Here is a 24,216-nt window from a genome sequence, read left to right on the forward strand (position 1 = left end):
TTTGCAACCTCTTTATTCCCGTTAAAACAAATGCTACCGAAAAAAAAAAATGGCATAATGTGGTGGATTTGTGAGCTATAATTATATACCACACATAACGCTTATCTCGTCGTATCTATAATGAATTGGGGCCTAAAAGAGAATCGTATTCCAATTTTTTGAAACGCTTGTATTACTTTCTATATTAACTAAAAGTTGCCTTAAAATTCAGCTATTATACTAAAAACGGCTTTAAATATGTTAAATTAACAAAATATATTTTGACAGATGCTTTCGCGCCCAAAACGCTCTTTAAAAATTGTGTGACGTCACAGTTTATGGTTTGACACATAACTACATACACACGTAGAAGATACGAACTGTCAACTGATATTTGTCATTTGTTGTTAATCGCCTAACTGTCAACAGTGTCAATCCGAGAGTTGTGACGTCATCAGAATCTTCAATGACGTTTCGAGTTTGGTCACGTGACGTGTGCCAAAAGATATTATAAATTCAATATTTACAAAAATATGGTCATTACAGGTCCCCTAAAAGTAGTTTAACGTGTTCTTATAATCCAAAAGAATTTATTGGGATACAATTATGCCCTAAGATTTGTAGATGGAAACAACCCTATTGCGTTGCACAAATGTGGGCACCCGCCAAACATGATTTTGGGTGTGTCATACTCAGGGCTAACACAGATTCATTTCGTTCTCGAACCAATAGTGAAGCCCTTAAGCCACACCCTATTTCAAAACCAGCCATGGATCTTTGAACAAGACTCAGCTCCTGCACATAAGGCAAAAACAACTCAAGCCTGGTTTCGAAGGAACAAAATTGACTTTATTGCCCATGAAGACTGGCCGTCCTCCAGCCCGGACCTTAACCCCCTGGATTATGCCATATAGCAGGTTATTGAGGAGAAAGCCTGTGCTAAACCCCACACAAATCTTAACTCTCTCAAGCGGGCCATAGTTTTAAGACAGTGACGGAATTAGACATGACAATCGTGCGTGCCGCTATTGATGACTGGCCTCGTCGTTTCAGGGCGTGTGTCAAAGCCAGAGGAGGCGATTTTGAATGATATTGTCATATGTGATTCCTGATTTTGTGTACTTCATTTTACTTATTATTTTATAATATATACTTTATTAAACTTTCGTTGGTATATTTTATGTAGATAAAGATTATTGCAGTAACAGAATTTAATAACCAACTAGGTAGAAAACAATGCAATACATAAACACATACATTGGATATGATGTGATCCGTTGAATGAAATTGACAATAAATAAAATAAATAAATAATTTTCTATCCCTAGGCATTGTGTGAAACTTCTAGTTGTGTCAAAATATCGGGAAATCAATAATATAAACAAACATGGTAAATATCTCATTTCTTTTTATAATGGTTATAAATAGAAGGCCATGCAATTTTGTAACTCACTGTAATTTAATTAAATGTATCGTAAAAAAAGGTTTTAATTCTACTGTAAAATAGTACCTACTTTTTTAAAGGCTGGGCAGTAAGGGAAAACAGCGTTTTTTTTTGAAAAATATACCGGAAAATCTGACTTACAAATTTGGACTTTCTTAGGTTCATTCTACTTAGAATCTTCTCCATCCTAGCATTAAAAAAAGATATCCTAAAATATCCATACCATTACGTCACATTTTAGTGTGAAAGAAATTTCAGTGTAAAACTAAAATTTCAATACAAATTTTCGGGTTTTTATAACACGAGGATTGATTATGCTAGTGATTCTGAGTTGGAAGAACCCAAAAATATCATGATGTGTGAGAATCAGATTTTTAATATTTTTATGGAAAAACGCTCATATTTCTCATAAAATAATTTATTAATAATAGGTACTTGATAATACTGATAACAAAAAAAAAAAGTTAATGAGTTTCGAACCCACATCCTCTTGCATGTATTTCCACGTACATACCGCAACGCTATTGAAGCCTACTCACGCTGTGCCAAATTGTCTACTACAAGGATCCCAGTACGACTGTTTGAATGTGTGAGTGATAGTTAGAAATAGAGTCAAGAAACATTCTGTCGACATTAAGGGGTAGTTTTTGTACAATGAAGTGTTCAATGTTTGTTTTAATAGTTCAATATTTATTTAAAGAGTGCGCTAAACATAATTTACAGTATAGAAATACCAAAGACTACTCCACAAAAAAATTAAAACTCAAAATTTGCAATTGTGGCGCCATCTAGTGAGGTTTAAGCTTTGGGTAACCTAGTCGAACCACCTTAACTAGACATGAACTCGTTCCTTCGCAATTTATTTACTGCAAGGACAATTCATGGTTCCCTGTCAAGTTATGTCAATTCAGTCTAAAAAACCAACCTAGTTTAAGGTTAAGGTAAAAGTAATCCTTTAATCACCAGAAATCTTAAATTTAGTAGCAATAGCGACATACAAGATAATGACTTGAAATTTAAATTATATCAAGTTAAAATAATTGACTTGAATATTTTTATCCAATAAAATAACATTTTGTGATTTGTTTACATTTTGTTGAATGCTACACTACCTGTACTATAGCTGGTACTCTTAAGGGGTTCACGCCAATGAACTTCGATCTGAATCCCTTAGTTTTCTAATGTTTTTGTAGCTTATCATATAAACAGCAACGGCTGTAAGCTGTAAGCAATATACTATCCCATATTTACTTCAAAGTTCAGTTTCTTCAAGATATTTGGCATCAAATTTGATAAATTTTAGGCCAAAAACTGGTTTACTGGCCATAACTTTTGTGTTAATTAGTTTAGTTTTCAGAGACATCAAAGACGAACCCAAATGTGTAGATTTCGTACGTGTAAAATCTTTCACAGCAATCGAGTAACAAAAAAAGTGTTTTTTTAGACAATGTTTATATCGTAAAATTCGCGAAAATATATCTTATCTTAAAAGTTTATAGCGAAAAGCTCTATACAATCGTTATTTGTTGAGTTTATTGTCTTGATGATTCATCTCATTAGTGCTTGGTTCAGTCAGTAGTTTTTAGTATTAATTAGGTAGGTATTAATGTATTTGGTCATCCAATATGTTATAAGTCTGGTTTATTCAAAGGCTAATACACTACAGACCCATAATGGTGGTACAGTCAGCTGCAGAGAAAGGTGCCCCCCCCACATACAATCAGTCTATGCAAGGGGGCAAATTTCACCGCTCTCTGCAGCTGACTGTACAAAATAGTTAAAATAGACTGTACAAAACTGATTAACAATCCGCAGTTAGAAAATTTGACAGTTCCGAACAACTGACAGGCCAATACCGTTAATACGTTGGGCCTCTTAAGTAGGTAGGTATATATTCTATCAATACCACAGCTAGTAAAGACTTTATAATAGCTACCCTAAATAGCCGAAATGGATAGAGCCATACATTAGAAACGGACAACATAATTCGTCCGTGAATGGGTGTAAATTTTCGGTGTTGTGGGTTTCCTTTTTGTACGTTAGTACCTACTATTATGTATTCTGTGTTTCAGCTAAAACAATTAAAGTCAGTATAATGTGATCCCTAATTAACCATCTCTCTAGAGTTTTAGAGAGATGATGAACTACAAAACTAACAATATCTGAAGATCACCAATCCATACTTTAAAGCATTACAGGTACTTAAAATATTAACCATGAACTTGACTGAATGAAAAAACAGTTGCTTTTGAAATATTTTCATTATAAAATAAATATAAACATGGAGAGCTTAAACAGCAGTACACACAATAATGCAAAATATTTAATCAAACAAACCTTAGCACTCTAGGATACATTCCATAAATATTACATTTTACAAGTCATTTCAATGGATTAGCGTCAGGTGGCTGGAATTGTGATCATACTTAAATACTCGCCATCTTTCAGTCTAGTTTGCAAAGGAACTTAGAAACCTTATTTTAAGTACCGTCCATTTCCACCCAAAACTAACCCATTTAAAGTATTTCTCAGTATGACAGTTTTAATACAACGTTGTGAAAAAAGCTGATTCCCCAACTGAGCAAATTTAAGGCGAGTTCTTCCTGTAACTTTGAATTCAATTAAATTAAACTTTATAACGAGTGCACATCGCTAGCCCGCGCGCACAGACGACCAATACAAATTCGATCCAATTTCAATTAGGTAGGTCAAAAAACACAATTGAGAATAGACTGATTGTGGGCATTTACCAAGAACGTAATTAAATAGATAGCAGGAACGGCAAAGTATTCAGCAAGAACGTGCTTGCCTTAGAACTGCGCAAATTGGGTTAAACTTCTGGAGGCGTATTCCGACAGTAATTGACAGGCTGTGAATTTGATCTGCATGTGTTATCGATATATCTATCATTGTCAAAACTGACATCTATTTAACCATAAATGTCACTTTTGACACTGACAAATTATATTCACAACAAATCCAGACCAAATTCATACCCTGTTATTATGCTCAGAATATGCCTTCTGATCAAATGAAAAACTCACGGCTTTCGAGTTTACCTTACGAGTATTGTACAGTCAAGGTATTAAATATCGATACAGACAAAGTGCCAAAAATATGTATGCACGACCTTATTGCCTATATATTAAGATTGTGTGTATATATTTTTGTCACTTTGTCCGTATCGATATTTAATACCTTGACTGTACTAGGCTATTATTAAAGACGTTGTGCCCTATTATGGGACAAGCATTTTTCTCACTGATATGAAGACGATTGCCTAACATGATACATGTTTCCATATGGAATAACCAGATATCAAGATGTTTTGATAGAAAATTGTGTTAACCCTTTAGGGTAGCACCGGTATAAGTATTCATATTTCACGTATTTAATGCGTAAAACAAAAAAAGCTCCCATACCTAAAATAAAATGTTAAGAATTTATAAAAATGTCTGGCCCGCAACAAGGCACATGTTTTAATAAAGTGTTCTTCATATATATTGAACCCATGTACCTTAGTAATGCATAAACGTATAAATAAATAATAAATTAGGTATCTGCTTTTACCTACCCTTAAAAGTAGTTTGGTCAAATTTTACAATAGCTCTATTCATCAGTTCATAACTTAAGGTACTCTTTTATACTCGTATATTAAAGTCATTTCCTGTTTGTCTACAATATGTGATGAAATCTTAAGTATGTCGAATGAAAAATAGATAAGAATAATTGATTTTAACCCCTTAATGTGATTTTATTTTTAACCATTACTTCTGAAAAAAATCTTGTTTTTTCTTTAAATAATCTAAAGTACATAAACTTAGGCCACATTGAGCCATTTCAATTCTAATTTGACTAGAAGCACATATTGACAAAATATTTTAGCGATTTTAAATGCATTTATCGATAACACACGCATAGATGTTTTTATTTTTCTTTGGTATTTTTTCTTCAGAATGCTGCTAATAAGTTGATGAACACTACCCCAGAAAAAATAGAAAGAACAATGGAATTACGCCTATAGGTAAGCGTTTAGTGTCCACCAAGGTGTTATAAACGGGTGTTTAATTCCGAAAATCATCCATAATTAATGATATTACAATCAGTTTCCGAAATAACCCGGCATTCTGAAGAATTCTGAATTGGCCGGACAACTATCCCTTAAACTAGTATCATCAACACCCTATAACAGACACGAAATAACTGGAAATATTACTTTTGCTGTTTACAACTGATTTCACATATAGCCTGAACCTATAGAAAGTTTAAACAAGGCAAGCATGAATAGTAATAAAAATCCCAATCTTATACTCAAATTTTAATTAAGTAATTTTAGTTAACGTAATATATACATACAGATTATACGTTAATTGGACTATTTGAAGAGCAAATTAAAAAAAAAAAAAGTTTACGGAGTAAATAAAGCTAAATTGGTTCGTTTGAGGCCTGTTCACACTTTGAATAGTATTTAGTGCGAGCTCATACATTTGCCATTAAATATATGTAGTCACAATAAATACTAATCAGTGTGTAAAATAGGCCTTACACTACATATGCTTTCCATCAGACGAGGCTATATATGTAATCAATAATGTTGTAATTAAATCTCGGCACTTTTGTAGTCGACGAAGCCCAGATCCTTTCGACTCTGAGCGACACAAGAAATTTTAAAACACTTGCACCTAAAATTAAAACCTGTGAAACCAGGGGCCTATAAAACCTCGATTTGCGTTTTGAAATTTGGCTGTCTGACTCGGTCACTTTTAGGATTAAATAGTTATATTCGGGCTAGCTAAGACTAACAGGCCGATTCGATTTCTAGTTATGAGATCAGTATCGTATCCGTATCTTATTGGAAACAGATCTAATAACTAAAACTCGAATTATACATTGCACCATGTAGCGGAGTTTAGCTTAAATGGATATATTAAGTAATACAACGAATGCGTAAGTGAATACACAATTTGCCCATGAGTAAAATAGTTACACTCATACTTAAGCAACATGAAGCAGGCATAACACTTGCTTCTTCATACATAATAAATAGCGGCTAGTCTAGATACCACAGTTTTATGTGGTAAAAACGTACATCCAGCAGGTGCGTTAGAATGAATATTTGAACAGTTTTAAACAGCCTGTATAGTAAAGATATTTTTAATAGTGACAGTTACAAATTAATCCTTAAGCTGTATTGTTTCGAACATAATGCACAAAATAATAAATACTTACATAACTATTCGATTAGTTTATCACGTAAATGTAATCTCAATTAATCACGGCACTAAAAATGACCCGTACTCGGCTGTGATAAAAGTAGGTATGTATGTAAATAATACCTATTTTAATTTTAATTCTTAAAAAACAAACACTAGTTCGCAAAAATAATCAAGAAACACGACCAGAATTCGATCGCAACTGTAATGAATTTGTGCAAATTATGATAATTTCAAATGGACAAGAACGAACGTTGATGAAACCCCGAAAATGTACTCCTACAGGAATTCTTTGGCCGAGTGTCAATTTTTCTGTTGACCACGAACTCGAATGACATTTTCACGAGGTCTTTCACCCTTTAAATCGTATGTTCTGGTAAAAGAGATGTCGGCCAAAGGTGAACGTGCAGGTGCACAATACAATACATGGAAGACTTTGAAAATTGTTATAGCTATTGGTCTTTTGAGCACTGTTAAGTAAAGAAATGAGCTTCCTGAGCAACGAGGGTTGCTGGGCTGTGGTGTGACCATCTCGTCATCGCCCGATGATGGTGGGCTCGTCGGCCATGGCCAGCTCGTCGGTGGCCGCCTTGTCACCTTTCCTCTTGCGTGAGTACCACAGGAAAGATGCCGCAGCAAAAGCGTTCACCAACACCACGAACACCGCCAGGTAGAAGCTGACGTGGAAGCTGTTTAGAACATTAAACACAAATGTATTAAATCTATTTATATCCAATATAATCTCTATAAAACGTAATAATGGTCAAAATGCTAATTGTTTTTTAAACTATTTATACCTACAAAGTGTGAGGAATAATTATAAAAGTTCAAAAACTATGGTTTATATAAGATATGAATTTAATAGCAATAATACCATTTTATTTTTGCACGTAAGGCACAAAGTAAATAGCGGCGGCGCGCGCCGGAGCAAAGAGTCCGCTCAGTACAAAGTGCCATTTTCGCCGCACGCACACAGACGTTACATTTACAGGCGTTCTCAGGCACTCTCGGGCAGAGCTTAGTCGGACTGTGCGCGCGTTGCTCACTTGACGTCCCCGCCGCTATGTAGGTACCTACTGTCATGTACGTCAAAATGCAGTATCTAAGGAATGTAAACAAGATATATGTATAAACGAATCGATGTATGTATGTCTGTAAACTTATATTACCTACTCCTTTTTAAAATTCGAAATTAATACAGAAGCAACCCTGGTGAGTCGGGCAAGTTTAGGTATGTATTTTCAAGAACGGCGGGAACGGACCTTCTGTTTATTTTTTATTTTGTGCCTAAAGCTAGGGATGCACAGTAAAGTTATTAACTAAAATAATCATTACTCACTAATGGTACGCAGTCTTGGGATAGATGGCAGGAACATTTTTTTCCAGCACATCTACCGTAGTTGACATCACCTGTACCACGACGAAAGTGCAGGATGCTAAACAAAGATAAGATTGTGTTAATTAGTTACTATATTGGAACCCAATTAAACGTTTGGAAGAGGCTCGACTTGCTGAATAAAAGCTTGTAAAAACTGTCATATTATGCATCATAAACAATATGTAGCGTTATCTTATCATTGTATTTCAATGTCGAGAAATGTGAATCTATGTTGCACTTGATTGAATTATATTTATATTCTTACTAGCCGATTCGAGTTTTATTTATGCGATCTGATTCCGATACGATACTTATCTGTCAGTGTCAAAAGTGACGTTTTTGATTGAAAAAATGACACTGACAGATCAGTATCGTATTGGAATCAGATCGCACAACAGAAACTCGAATTGGCCCGTTAGAAATCTAATCCACCATGTTGAGACTTTCCATATAATAGATAAAATGTGTTTTTTTACCCGTCTTAGTCCCTTTTTTTAGTTAGTTAATACCTCTAACACCAATTCTCGCTTCGCTCGCCGTCGTCATTATGGAAATATTGACTCGTTTTAAGCTCTACACATTCATAGGATATTTTCGGATGAAAAGTGAGAGGATCGGTTTACTTCAGTAACACCAAAAAAAATGTCAGAGACCAAATAAATATTTCAGAATTAATTAACATGTATAAAACTTACTACTTATAAAATGAATGCCAGCAGCGAGTCTCTTGAACATATACCGAGGATTCCTGAACGTATAAACGGAGAAACCGCATCCCATCGTCATCACGAAGAGGCCAATGATGCCGAACGACGTCATCGTCCGTACCAAGCCTGCATAAAGTTGTTCAGTAAATTAACTGCTGACGTAGAATCTTACGTCTCGTCACGTAGTGCACGCTCCCCGCATACACGCTCGACGTCTTATATACTGCTTCTGCAGACTGCTTACTATCAGGCGGGCCGTATGCTTGTTTACCACCGACGTAAAAAATATTTTGTCTAACCAATGTATCGGTGTCAGCGTCGAGCTTGCACGCTCGGAACGTGCATTCCGTGGCCTTCGGGCTTAGTATACTTTTAAAGTGCCGTAGGTTTTTTGACTTTCGCTCGATGGAAAAAAATCACGAGCATAGGCCTAAAACGCACTTTAATTTTTTTAACAATTTATGCATACAAGCCAAAAATATGAAAATTGCTTATAAAAATACGCAATTTTATTATTGAGGGAACTTTTTTCTTTTTTAAAACTAACAACAAATTATAATCAAGAACATGATATCCGCGGTCCCGAGCACGCAAATCCATCTCGCTCAATCTTACGCTCAGTAAAAGTGGTAGAAGAATTCGAACCTACGCTGCCTTAAATTTACTACTAAAACAAAGACAAAGGCAAAGGCGGTGGCTGTTTGCCACCGTCGTGGTATAAAAACATAATTATTGCTTATTTAAAAATTCGAACTTTAATAATCAAAGTACAATTTTTCATCGTTTACCAAATATTGTTCAGGTCCAAGTAATTAAAAAAACTTACTTGGGATTTCAGTATGGTAAGCCGGATCACGCAACTTAAGATCTGCCAGCGGCTGCGCCAGGTAGTTTGTACAAACTGAAAAGAAACGAAAATATTAATTTAATTGTTTATACACCAAATTTACAAATTTTACAATCTAGACCTAATCAGACGGACTGTCTATACTCTGTATCTTTAGGTATTTAAATAAACAAAATCTACCCCCAAATGGCTTCTTCAGGCAGTTGAGGGTAGATGAAAACATTACATGATAAAATAATGTAAGTTAAAGTCAGGTCGTGCAGTCGCAGATCCAGGCGGTTTTATATGTAGATTAACCAATAAATATTATAACTACCCGGGAAATGTACAAATTGTTTGTTTACTTTTATTTAAATACCTAAAAATACAATATAGTAAAACTTTCCTATTCGTAATTTATTAATTTAGTTATTGAGTTATCAGTTATTTAATTCAAGAGAAAACAGTCAAGCCAAAACAGGCATAACTAATAACAAATTCTTGAGTAACTTCTGCACTAGGTAATTAAGTAGATTAAATAATTAGGGGAAGTCCGGGGAATTTGAATCATCGAGAGAATCGAACCACAATTTAGAACTTAATTAAATTACTTGCGCTAGTAAATCGAACATACCTTAGAGAGAAAGGACCCGATCAGTGTGATTTTGTTTTGGCATAGTTCACTTAATTTTTGTATGATGGATTTATTCACCTAGTCACTTAAGTTTCCCGGACTACCCCTATCTTTTTAAGGGCTAAGGTAAACTTCAAAAATTTTTCCCGAATGATTCATACTTTTTTTTTTGTTACCGAAAGAAAGTACAGTAACCATGTAATATTGCAAAAATAAATAATAGATGAATGTACTACAATGTTAGTGAAATAAAATGTCTTAATCTATTCACAGCAATTCCAGTAGCAATTTATTTTGCTAGTGAAATGGATCTGAGGCGGTGCGGAAGCGCATAACCCTTACGAGCCGGAACATTTGAGAAGTTCCTGAGAAACTCGAGGCTTTATCGCATGCATTTACATGGAGCAAACACCGTTGGATCCTTGAGATAACGTTGCTTTCACGGTATACGGTATATGTTTATCAAGTACCTATACAACTTTTCTTAGCTTTTAGACATTAAAAGTATGATTAGACTTAGGATAATTCTTAATAATATACAATTTAATCAACTGTCTGTCCATTCGAATAGTGTCTAAGAGAAAACTAACGATTTAATAGTACATTACGATACAAGTCGAAAAATAGGAAATTTGAAACGAGTAGCGATAAATTAAAACACGACCGAAGGGAGTGCTTTAAATCGACACGAGTTGGGGATTACCTATTTGCACATGTATCGTACAACGTTTTACAGTACATATGGCCCTTTAAATTTTCGACTGTTACGTATTGTGCTAACTATCGCACTAGTGCGGTAAAGTAGCACCATATGTACTGTTATAGTAGTTTATGTAACGACTACATAATGAAAGACGTTTAAATACGAGTGTGGGTTTTGAACCGAACGAAGTGAGTTTAATAAAGGACCACACAAGTGTTTTATGCCTAATTATGTAGGTACATCAGTTACATACGTTGTTTTATGTATCTCCATACTCGTACACATTAAAGGCTCTCTTGATGTGTTCAGTAAACGTATGTTACGACCAGCATTGCAGCATAATTTAGTTGCTCTGTTGCGGAACTCGCGGATGTGAAGTGGCGTCTCATCATTTTACACCAAAATTTTGCTATAGTCAGTTTACAGCATGTCTTCTACTATGTGGCTTTAAATGCAGGATTCGATTCTACTTGCTAAACTGAGCTAATTTTATTATGGGACCGACATCGGAATTGTGAACCGGAATTGTGGAATTGTGTTTCACACATTTTGACTGATCAGATGTCGATCAATTTCTATGGGACCGCCAACATATTTTATTGCGATTTTGGGATTAGTGCCATAATAAATGTAAGTAGCTCACTTTTACAAAATGAATCCAACCCTGCATTGAAAACCCCATAATGGAATGCACGCTTTATAAACAACAAAACAAACCAAATAAAGGACAAACAAAACCAAAAAATGGCGGTAACTAAAAACTTTTATAACGCATATCATGTAACCGTAGTATTTTGAGTTAAACTAGAGCCGGCTCCAACCGCCATAATTATCATTCGCTATTAAGTAACTTGCGAGATTCGACTAAGTGTAGGTGTGCACTTACACGCTTGCTACATATATTTGCGGACAAAGTACACGCGCTTATTACATACAATTTCCTATGGACACTGTTTCGTGATTAATAAAATTTAATTAGTCGTCCGAATGCGGCACCAGCGTATCATTTGCCAGCTATCTACTATAGGATCGCTAATTTCTCTTGATAGCACGATATCAAGCGTACGTGCAGTTCGGGAACTGTTATGAAATGAAGGGCTAGATGCGCATTAGCTAAATCTGGATGCACCTTTATAATAATTATCGAAGTTAATATTTAAAATGTGCTGGCAACAAGCAAGATCGACCGATAACATTTCCCTGCTGTAATTTATTTATACGGCGTAGAAACTTTTTTTTCTTACAATATTGTAATAATTTTTGACGTTAGGCGCCATTTCCTCCATTAGGAACGAAAAAGAAACTTTTGTGACTTTTTCTGCTGGGTATTGTTAGAGACAAGGGAATAATAAAGACTGCTAACCTTCGTATATGAAGTAACCGGCATAATATGATTATAATCGCGCATGTAACTCCTCTGAAGTTGCAGGCATACATAGGCTACGGAGACTGCTTACCATCAGGCGGGGCGTATGCTTGTTTGCCAACGACGTAGCTTATAAAAAAATACTTTAGCAAGATTGTATTCTATATGATTTTGTTATAGACCAGGATTTCTAGAACTGTATCGTATGCATAATTATTACACCGCTGTACTGGTGTTTTTACGGCTCGATCACACGGACACGGATCCACGGCAGTGCGCAAACGCAAACGGGACATCGTTATGTTATGTTTATAGTGCTGTCTCGCTCACATAGCGGACAAGCGCGCAACTTAATTTTGCAGAATATACAATAGGTACAATACATGAAACGCTGGTGGCCTAGCGGTAAGAGCGTACGACTGGCAATACGGAGGTCGCGGGTTCAAACCCCGGCTCATACCAATGAGTTTTTCGAAACTTATGTACGATTTATCATTTGATATTCACCAGTCGGATTTCAGCGAAGGAAAACATTGTGAGGAAACCGGACTAATCCCAATAAGGCCTAGTTTACCCTCTGGGTTGAAAGGTCAGATGGCAGTCGCTTTCGTAAAAACTAGTGCCTACGTCAATTCTCGGGATTAGTTGCCAAGCGGACCCCAGGCTCCCATGAGTCGTGGCAAAATGCCGGGACAACGCGAGGAAGAAGAAGAAGAAGATACAATACAATACATTTTGTATTGTATATAAAGAGTATTTACTCTTTATTGCACACCTCTAAGTAGAGATAAAAAACAGGCGGTCTTGTCGCTAAAAAGCGATCTCTTCCAGACAACCTTAAATAATAATAGATCCGCATTTTTTATATGCAACTAGTCACTATAGTCTGTTCTGTCACTATAGGATGCGAGTTCTTTTCACGTACGGGCAATATATAATTATATAAGATGCTAACAAATTAGCTACCGGTAGCTATTTGACAGCTGATAGTACTGGGCTCCTGGAGTATATTTAAGTATGAAACATATAGTTTTTAGTTTTTATGATGTTTTTTTGGAGAAATTTGGAAAACAAAATTGCTACGTAAAAACACCCTGTTAATGAAACCTTGTTGAACAAATTCTAGAATCGCTTTTACCTAAGTCTTAACTGACCACTTCACGTTGATAAATCAAATGACACGTTGAAAATTACATTCAAGACAAACAATGGTGGCGTTTTCGATTATCAATAAGACGCTATTTTCTTAAAACTTCAAAATTAAATAAACCTAATCGATAACAGACTCTGTGGTACGTTTTAGTTAAAAACGTTGTTGTTGCACACATGTTGATTTTTTTTCTTTAAACAAAGAAAATGGTATGAAAAGTTTTCATAATTTATATTTATAGTTAATTAATTTAGCGGAACGTACCATCTCTTAAAATATCGGTAACTAATTTGTTAGCACCTTATAGGTATAAACGGCAAAACTGCCAAAAAATTTTGGCAAAACTTGCAAGAAATAGTAGCCTTGAAACTAATGGGAATTTCAACGCTAACTTGCTTTGTCATGGCATGTTTTATGGATGTAATTAAGCAGTTATTCATGTCAGAACAAACTAGAGTTCCAATTAATAAATAAAAAATTACATGTGTTCGGCGTTTACCCGTACACACCGGTTTACCGAACGCTGGCTGGGTAATGTTAAATGCTGCATCATTTTTGATTTACGTCATCATTATTATGTACCAGGGTAAACTTGAGTTCAATTAACCTTCTCACAGTACCCGTACCATGTACATGCTATTCTCAATGTTTGTATGAGTAATACAGATCACTTCGTCAATTGGTAGGTAGGTATATACTTATTGTATGAAAATCTGTTCGTAGGTTTTGAAATTATGCCAATAAACCATCATACATCGAACATCGAAAGCTGCAAACAGCGGCGCTAGCGTCAGTAGAAGCATTAAGCAACTGAGCAAGGTGTGAGCAACGACGATCATCGATCATACCATGGCATGACATGCGAAACTATTTCCATTAACTTGCCGTCATCAGCAGTCGCAAAAGTACGAATCCAGTAGGCCTAGCACAGGAGTGGTGCGACAGTATCTCGCCCTCGAGATAGACTACCCGTCCCTCTTTAATTAATAATACGGGTAGTCTATCTCGCTGGCGTGATACTGTCTTGCAGCTCCTGTGCTAGTCCTATAGAATAATAGAACCTATGTATCTGCTATTTACAGAATCCTTGCTGTCTAACAAAACCAATGTATGACAGCAAATCACGTCTAAAACATGAGTCTTTCTCACTCATTAGACTGTGTTCTAATGACTGTTCGGAGTGAAATACCACCGGTGCAAGTGTTTTTATCGTAAATATGTAGTTGAGTATTGGCAAACTTGTGGTAGACTAATCAAAATTAAGCCTGGCTAAGAATACTTCTATATCGATGGTTGTAAACCACGCCTACCTTTAAGTAATTGGAAAACTATAAAACGCCGACCAAAATAGAGCGCCGATTATGGGTCATTGAGCGATGAGCTCACATTTTACAGGAATAGTGGAAGCAGAGTGACGGAAGTGAAAACTAAGACAAAATATTTACGAAAACGTCCCGAAAATTGGGTTACAGTAGAAAAACCTGACCTAGCGTGAGGGACTCATACATTTTTATTATGATAAACTTTATAAAAACTTAATCCCTTGTAAGCCTATGTATAAGTACTTCTACATAATTGTATCTACTTATCTAGAAATCTAAAAACATCGCCTTACGTCCTTATCTCAAATCCAAATCAATGGCGTTTAGGACGGTTTGTTGTTAAGTCGGTTATGAATGTTATGATATGCCTATAAGCTTCCATTTCAGTCGACTTTAATTTACGTAAGCGTTACTTTTATTGCGAGTAATTGGGGGATAATAATGGGTTTATATTTTATTGGACTATTGTCAAGCTAAAAGCGCACATGCTTCAGTAGGTACTATTTGAGGAATACTTTTTTCGATAAGTTTATTTTTGAAGTACGTAAGCCTGGCAGACGAAATATACTTTGACAAATCATATTATCGTGTTATTTTTTTTCAGTACCAAAAATGGGGTGAGTTGGGGAGACGGGGGGAATTGGAGTCTACTAAGGAAAAAGTTAAATAAAAGGCAAATTTATGGATACTTCAGGAACTTTTTTTTCGAAACTAAATTACTTATTAGAGTATCATTTAATCACAGCGTCAATGTTATATTATTAGGCATTTGGCCACAAATAAACTTTCTTCAAAAAAACAGAATCGCTCCCATTACCCGACTTTGCGGGATATGAGAGCCTATAAATTCCCATATGTGTAATGGGAGCTTATACCTTGTATACGGATGTACCGCCACGTTGAAGTTTTTTGACAGCATTTTCCAAGGTTTCATAGTCCAAGACGCTTTTGTAGTAGTGCGTTCTCTTTTTCTTGGCATTTTATCCATCTTAGGTATAAAAAAAATACATATTAAAATGCATATGGGGTAATTGGAGCTACAAGAGGTAATCAGAGCTAATAGGTAATAGGCTCTGAATACCCAAATACCACCATCTCGAAATTAAATAAAATGGTATCCTGAATCTAGCTTGTAATGAAATTATACGCACAGATACTCAAAATTAATAACATTAGCTAGAAAACAAAATAGGTTTGATTGTAACAAACATATAACTTCAGACTTACCCGTACACTTAAAAAATTTCGTATAATTTATAAGCGCGGAGCGAAAAATCGACAAGCATCCTTGCTTGGTCACATAATGCGTGGCACTATCGAGCCGAGCGCGGCAGGGTAACATGGCCGCAGTGTGCCGAAAGTACCCGAGAGGCAACCGAGCAAATACGACCAATAGTTTTGTCTCTAGTCGCATCGCTCCCATTACCCGCTGGCTCCCATTACCCCCCCACTCCCCTAGGGACAAAACTGACATTCAAACCTCGATAAAACTTTATGGCAAACTGATTTTTAAACATAAAAAATGTTCCGGTCGTTTGAATTTTAGTTCCCAACTCACCCCGAAGTAGGGGATTTCCTACTAAAGTGAGTTTTGAAAATTGTTGGATCGACACTTTGGGATTATGAACATTATACCTAATAGCTTGATTTGTTATTAGAATATATAATATACGCAGCAATAGCCTGTAAAAACCAACTCATCCCTCTGTCATCCCTCCTCGCCCCATTCATAACCCAACTGCCCTCGTAATCCCTACTCACCCCATTTCACGGTATTCAATCTCTAATACCTACATTTATGAGATTTCTGATAATCAAGGTTATATTTTACTTTTATAAAAGTACTCTTGGAACTTTTCTGCTAGGTATCTAATAAATATTATCTGTAATACATATCAGACCAAAACACTAGCTTGTTGATACTACTATTACAGAACTTCTATTGCTGGTTGCTTACTCAACACGGTTGATTACTTTCTTTGCAACTTGCCACATCACAGTCTACTCTACGTTATACGTGATGTTTGCCTACGTGATTTATGTATCGTAGGTCCGTTCTGATTGATGCTGGCAGCTAATAGCCATCTCGGTTGTCGGCGTCCCCTTTCTATAGCAGCCACGAACAGTGCCGCATTGTTTATTTGATTATACCGCGTAACGCCCGAAGATAACTGTGGAAACGCCGTGGCGACTTGAAAGAACCAATGCGGTATTTTTGTCGGTGACTATAATTCACATTGTGTGGGCCGAGCTCGACAGTGTGTTTACTTTTTGTGAAAATTTAGCAGATTTTGCTCCGATGGGATACGAAACGTTCTGTTGTGAGCTAGGCTATTTACCTATCATCGGTTCAAAAATACATACTATAGCTTTATTTGACCTAGGTATTGCTTGAAACAAATAGGTATTGTCGAAGGAAGAACTGTTAACAGTTCTACAAACTTTGAAACATTACGAGAAGAAACGTAACTTTTACTATTTGTGACAACATTTCTAATGTATCAAATTAGGCAATGTACTTAGGTACATAACAATTACAAAATATATGGATTTTCGTCCTCATAATTTCTTCTATAGTACATAAAACACTGTTTCATAGTAACTGTGGCCACCTGCCTTCTTCTAGAATATGTGATTTTGTAAATTGTTTTATGACGTATAAATAAATAAATAAATATTATAGGACGTTATTACACAAATTGACTAAGTCCCACAGTAAGCTCAATAAGGCTTGTGTGCTTAGACAACGATATATATAATAAATAAATAAATAAATATAAATATTATAGGACATTATTACACAAATTGACTAAGTCCCACAGTAAGCTCAATAAGGCTTGTGTTGAGGGTACTTAGAAAACGATATATATAATATATAAATATTTATAAATACTTAAATACATAGAAAACACCCATGACTCAGGAACAAATATCCATGCTCATCACACGAATAAATGCCCTTACCAGGATTTGAACCCGGGACCATCAGCTTCGTAGGCAGGGTCACTACCCACTAGGCCAACCGGTCGTCAAATAATATATGAACATACACGTATGTATTTGAAATATATAAAAAAATCTCGTTTATGTGTATCCCACGTATCAACTGTCTGTGATATATTAGCTTTCAAACTGATAAATTGGTTTAAATTTAGTTTCTTTAGCCAAGCAGCCCACATAATTCCAAAATTTAGTACTATGATTCAATAAAATCTGTTCAGTTATTGCAATAAAAGAACGATTACCGATTATTGCAATACAACATTGTTACAATAGAGCTTAGACAATGTATTAAATAAACCAGTAACGAGAACGCCGGCAAAAGGAAATGCTTACAACATCACAGAAAATACAATTTAAGCACGATGCTTAAAAGGAAAACATTGTAAATGTCGTGTTTGTCGTAAATGGGCCGAGCAGGCTCCCGGCGGGACGCTGAAACAACGCCATTGGCGTGTAACTAGCATTCAGTGAAGCCCTTTCATGAATAATGGACTTACTGCCCACAAACAATGTAACAGTCACAATATGGTCTGAAAAACAGAATTGTGATGATTGACGCACAATGAATGAAAGGGAGAATTAAGGGATTTGAGAGCATGTTGGCATAATCTACTGTTTCTTAGAAATCGAAAAGGCGACTCTAGAAAGTGTCTCTTCAGGCTTTAATCCCTGATACAGTGAAACCGTGAAAGATATCTAACAAGATTTTTGTATTGTATCAACCATTTTGTGAAATCGTAGACTATTTGCGTTAATTTTAATTAAATATATCATTCATTGATGAGGTCCGTGTCTTGGATAGAAGTACTGGAAGTGTTGCTATTTTGAGGTACTGCGGTTTTGAGCTTAACAGAGATCCTATGATATCGTCGTTAGTAGGTAATGTAGGCAGGTACATAATTCACGTCATGAGTTTAAATTTAGTAAATTAAATAAATTTGCGTAACCATACATATATTTTTTATTTATCAATTTAAAATACCCGTCACTAGCATAAATTATGGTTAAAGGTAGTGACGCTGAAACTCTGAAAATTACGATGTCCGAATGAACACAAATAAAGTCCAGTCATAAACTACAGACGTAGGCGTCGAATTAACGATTGACATAAACACGCAATCGTCACGGAATCTCTGATATATCTTTGCAGTTAGACAACTAGTTGCCATTCAAACATGGAATTATCTAAATGATGCATGTCTCTTAGGCACTAAATATTTATAACTTACCTATATTTCAGACACTTTTTTAAATAATTATTACCAACTTACTTTTACTAAGGATTCTACACGTCATCCGTCATTGCATAGCAAAACCATTGAAAAATTCCAACAAGTCTGTAGTTGTATCAAGTTGTGACAAGTGTCTGATATTGAATAATTTACCATAAGTAATTATTTTTTGATCACCATATTTCGTCCCATGCCACTTATAAAGTGGATTCTCGATATTTACTAAATTACTAAAACGTCACTGCATAAATAATATAACCCACACGACTTAATCCGGTACAAAAATGCTGTTCGATAAATTTTCTAATAATGCATTGACATGTTCATAATGACATATAAAGCAGCATTCATTTCGATAAACTTACGTAGTTCAAAATTCTTTTGGTACCTATTTGCAAGTTTGTTAGCAGCAACGTAAAATTCATTGTAAAGCCAAACTATTTAAAACGAGTTTGTAATGTTCGAGTTAAAGACATGACAAATGAGAACTTGATAATGAACTGATGACATGACAAATGATAGCTTAGACCTGTGGAAAGTTGGTACTTAAGAGACGCAGTATCCATATTTATTTTGTTACCGTTATTTCCTGTGATAATACATTTATCACAGGAAATAATACTAAATTAAATTATAAAGTGTATTAAAATATTACTCAACTGCGTAGTGCAATGATTATGAAAATCTTTAAACCTAATTATTGGTACAAATGAAAGAAACACGTAAATAATTTTCGTGAAATTATTCATTAACTCATTACAATTAAAGTCTTTGAAGCTATTATTACTGCCTAAAACACTTAGCTACAAATATCTTACTACAAATAATGTTTATGAACTTCACACTCCGTAAACATTGAGGTGAACACTTAACCCTACCGAATTACGTGTAAAGTAAACTCGTACTCGATTTAGTAGCTGGTTGCTAAATGCCTAACGATTTCTTTCAAGCTTCGCAGAAATAGATCTATAACAAAGTAAACCAGCGGGTAGTAATGGACACGCCAAATGAGCTAAAACAGAAGGCGGAGTGAGAAAAATAAACCAACATGTTTTACGAACCGAGAGACGAGAGAAAAGAAAAACGGGCGTAAATTTACTAACTATTTCGCATAAATCTATTTCAAATCGAGTTTTTATGTCACGTTGTAGGCCAACAAGCATATGACATCATGCTTAAACGGTTACCGGAGTCTTATAAAATACGGGAGTATTCATTTTATTACTTCAATATCAAAAGCATTATCAATTCTATACTCGTATGATTCACATTTTAAAACTTGCTGACAAAATTATAATAGTGTAAAATTAGTTAAAATTTGTTTGATCAAGTCAGCCAAGCCGTTTTGGAGATACATGAGAACATTAGTTTGTGTGCACAAATAAACACAAGTATATTTTCTCAAACTTGTAATGAAATGTTGACATGACTTATCAGGTGCGATGAGTGAAGATTATGTGTAATTTCATACAGCCTTACACACCTAGGCCTGTAAGGCAACCTTCTTTTGTTTTTAAACGTCAAATTATTCTGCCATTATGTTTCTTTTTTCTTTTTTTGTCTTTTTTCTTTTTTTTTCTTTTTTGTGTTTGTTAAACATTCATTTCGGGGAATTGAAGGGGTACAAAAATTTCTTTATTTTTGCGCTACGACGCACGGTTTTGGAGATACAGCCCCATAAAGTTTTTTTTTTCAGTCATGCAGAAATCTTTATAGGGCTGTATCTCCTAAACCGTGCGTCGCAGCGTAAAAATAATAAAATATTCGTTCCCCTTTTAATAACACGAAAGTAATAATAACAGTCATCATCATCATCATCCTATTTTTTTTTAATTATTTCATTGCAAGTTTGACAAAAGCACTATACAAATCTCGGCGAGAAACGGGGTTGCCCGTCTATATCTACTTGGCCTGCAACCCTTCGTTTCCCGTCCTCTATAGTAATGTACTATTTCAACTTAAATGCATAATTATACCGTATCCATTCCGTCAGGGGTAAAATTGTAATAGAGAAATCTACCCTGCAATCTGGAGATAATATCTAGCGCCCATCATGTAACGTCATGTTAGGGTCTCCCCAAACTAGTCGACGCCGTTTCGGCAAATCGCGTACGGAAAAAGCTTTATGTCAACGCAATAAGAGCGAATAAGTCGTAAATCGGCTCGGCCCACGCGAAACGACGTCTTTCGACGGGAAAACGGCGTTTTGCCGTAAAGCTGTTCGCATTCGTACGACGCTGTTTGCAGCCTACCGCACACGTTCGCATTCATAAATCTCCTTATACAGCCGTACGGTGCCGGAAAGAGTAGAACGGCTCCGATCACGGCCGAGTACCTACGATAAGGACCGGTCAGAGCTGGCGGAAGCCGATCAGCGTCTTCGACGGCCGAACATAGCTGACGACGGCCGAACAGAGCCGATGACGGCCATAATAATCGTAAAACATTTTTGGATCGAGTTTCAAACGAGGATATCGTAAATTAAATTCACCTTCACTTAATCTATATTGCCACAAAGAATCAACCCACGGTCGCCTCCGCTTTTTCTGGTGTAGGTGCTTTTCTCTTCCAACAAGTAGGCTACGATAAAAATGCTGGTAAGCCTTTTTTTCCATGCCCGTCTACTTAAAATATCCATCATCACAGGTTCTTATATAATATGTAACAATTACCAAGGAAAATAATCTTACAGGTCTGTTCAATTTCAAACTCAGGTTGTTACTAACGACCAGTCTCCAAAAATGAGATTTACGATTGCCGATCACCCGCTGTCCTACATCTGTTCGTCGGACTCCACGGCTGTACGTGTGCTGTCTGACGTCTCGACGGCAGGACGGAGCACGGGAGAGCCGACCGTCGCTTTACAACTGTTGCGATAGCAAGTCGCAGGCGATCGGGCGTCTCTACGGCCGCAAGGAGGATGAGACGGCTAAACGCAGGTGTCCAACCGCGGAGACGGTCGATCGGCTAAATGCGAATAGTGTGGTGTAAAACACTCGGCGAAAGCCGACTCCGCGTCGACTGGTTTGGGGAGACCCTAAAGACGCTTACCCGTCGGCGAGGTCATCATTTCGTCATATCGCGATCTATTCACACGTTTTTATCAACAGAATAATCTTAATCATGAAACTAAGTCTTAGAAGCTTAGTTATCATGCAAAGGTGTTTAAGATGAAGGTTTAAAGTTGTATTAATTACAGTCTCTATTTTTAAATATCTATTTTATTGCTGTCGAAAATAAGATTGAACATAAATAGTATCTATTATGAAATAGTAAATCCCTGGGCCTGGGCTTATATCCCAGTTAGCGTTTATTTTTGTAATAATTACAAATATTTCGTAGTTATAGTGTGTAAATGTATCATGAATATATGAGGTACTAAAGTAGTAAAATGAAGGCTCAAAATTTTAGCAACCTTACAAACTGATCTAACTCACGACAATTCCTCATTTTTTCCATCCCACCGGGGGCCCATTCCTCGAACGGTATTTATCTAATGTTATTAGTGTGTTGCCATGGTAACCCATACGATTTGACAGTTAGTGGACTAATATTAGTCTAATGCCGTTCGAGAAATGGGCCCCATTTCGTGGACTAATAATATTATCCTAACGGTATGGTAACACACTAATAATATTAGTGTGTTGCCATGGTAATTCATACGATTTGACAGTTCGTGTACCAATAATATTAGTTTAATACCGTTCAAGAAATATTCCCCTGGAGTGACGGGTTATCATCAACGTGTAAAAGCATATTCCTGGGGCCTATTTCTCAGACCATATTAGGCTAATATTATTAGTGCGTTGGAGTTGTCATTGTAATCCATACGATTTGACAGTTTGTGGACTAATAATATCAGTCTAATATTATCAGTGTGTTGCCATGGTAATCCATACGATTTGACAGTTCGTGGACTAATAATATTAGTCTAATACCGTTCGAGAAATAAGCCCCTGCGCTTACTTGTATAACATTGTCCAGCAACAGTCCCGACGGCCGTACAGTCGTACGCGTGTACTGTGGCATTGAGTCTGAACGTAGCTTTCGTGGCGTTGGGCACGAACTCATGTCGACAGATCTCCCATACGCCGGAGTCGCTCGACAGGAAGTACATGGAGGCATTTCTTGCGATGAAGTGGATACCTGGAACAAATGCAGTGTTAACTTCTGGCCGAGGGGTATAGTTTTTTTTTTCTTTTTCGATTCCGGGGCAACCTGCTGAACCCTACGCCAGAACGGAGCGACTCCCTAGTGTTGCTAAGAGTACTGTAGTGTTTTTTTTAAGTAGATATAATATTGTATGTATCTGTATCTACACACTTACAGGGTTCGTTTTATTTTAATCAAGTACGTTGTTTAATTTGTATGGTTGTATCGTGTGTTCAACATGGCGTTGAATCTACTGACTCGATTTCAATGAGGTAACATTTTGAACTGATGACTTCTAAGTAAAGTTTATTGGACGAGTGTAAAGCTCCTTATAGTGTTAGAAGGTTTTTAACAGATAAATTGTAGACAGCTACGGCATTTTTATTTATTTATCTGCGTGGTATAAAAAATATAACAGCTTATTTGAAATTACACGTATTTTCAGAGAGCCCCATTGAAGTTGGGTATCTATTCGAAAACAATGTCGTTGTATTTGTTAGTGATTCCTTTTGGCGCATCTCCAGTCAGTTGGTAGGTATTTGCAAATAGGTTTTAACTAATATGAGTCGTCGGGAGTATAAATTATGATTTGAGGCGTCGCAACAATTACCACGGCTCGTCGCTAATACACTTTATTGAATCTGATATGAAAACACCGGGGTTTGCTCGAATTTTGAATAACTATTAAATCTTTGATATTTCTGCGTACCAATAGAGAATATTTAGATTTTCAATATACCTATAACGTATAGAACTTTTCAATGTCAATTTTGTAAGATAATAATATCTTTGATATATATTTGTAAGATTATAATAATAAATATTATATAAGCTTTATTTAAAATAAAATCCCTATATAAGAGTTAAAAAATAAAAACACGTCAATAACTAGAGTCGTACCAAGCTAATTCTGCATGGCATTTGCAATTACACAATGTGAAATGTCAAATTACTATGAAAATATGGCGTTTGTAAGGACATTCTGACAATCTGAAAATGTATTGATTTATTTGCAAACGTTACTAGCTGACGTGCCCGCAAAATGCCCCGTCGAGTGCGGTGTATGAATCATTAAGTACCTGCCTACGCAATACATAACATCGCGTT

General features: G+C 36.0%; 2 protein-coding genes and 1 long non-coding RNA gene across 3 annotated transcripts in view; all 3 read right to left on the bottom strand.

The window, feature by feature from the left end:
• LOC133522141 (uncharacterized) overlaps nt 1-24,216 on the bottom strand; it is a 596,248-nt gene that overhangs the window by 125,697 nt on the left and 446,335 nt on the right. The window lies entirely within an intron of this gene.
• Nucleotides 1-24,216, bottom strand: part of LOC133522132 (coiled-coil domain-containing protein 96-like) — a 71,341-nt gene that overhangs the window by 25,435 nt on the left and 21,690 nt on the right. Inside the window, exon 4 of the mRNA XM_061857358.1 lies at nt 22,924-23,103. Coding sequence (XP_061713342.1) covers nt 22,924-23,103 — 180 coding nt within the window. The remainder of the gene's footprint in view (nt 1-22,923; nt 23,104-24,216) is intronic.
• LOC133522138 (uncharacterized) lies at nt 3,668-9,312 on the bottom strand. The gene is made up of 3 exons (XM_061857366.1): nt 8,710-9,312; nt 7,976-8,072; nt 3,668-7,325 (listed from the first exon to the last, which is right to left on the bottom strand). Exons 1-3 carry the CDS (start codon nt 8,831-8,833, stop codon nt 7,172-7,174), a joined length of 375 nt encoding a protein of 124 aa, XP_061713350.1. The 5' UTR covers nt 8,834-9,312; the 3' UTR covers nt 3,668-7,171.

This window comes from Cydia pomonella, chromosome 10 (genome assembly GCF_033807575.1).
Source record: "Cydia pomonella isolate Wapato2018A chromosome 10, ilCydPomo1, whole genome shotgun sequence".
NCBI classification, from domain to species: domain Eukaryota; kingdom Metazoa; phylum Arthropoda; class Insecta; order Lepidoptera; family Tortricidae; genus Cydia; species Cydia pomonella.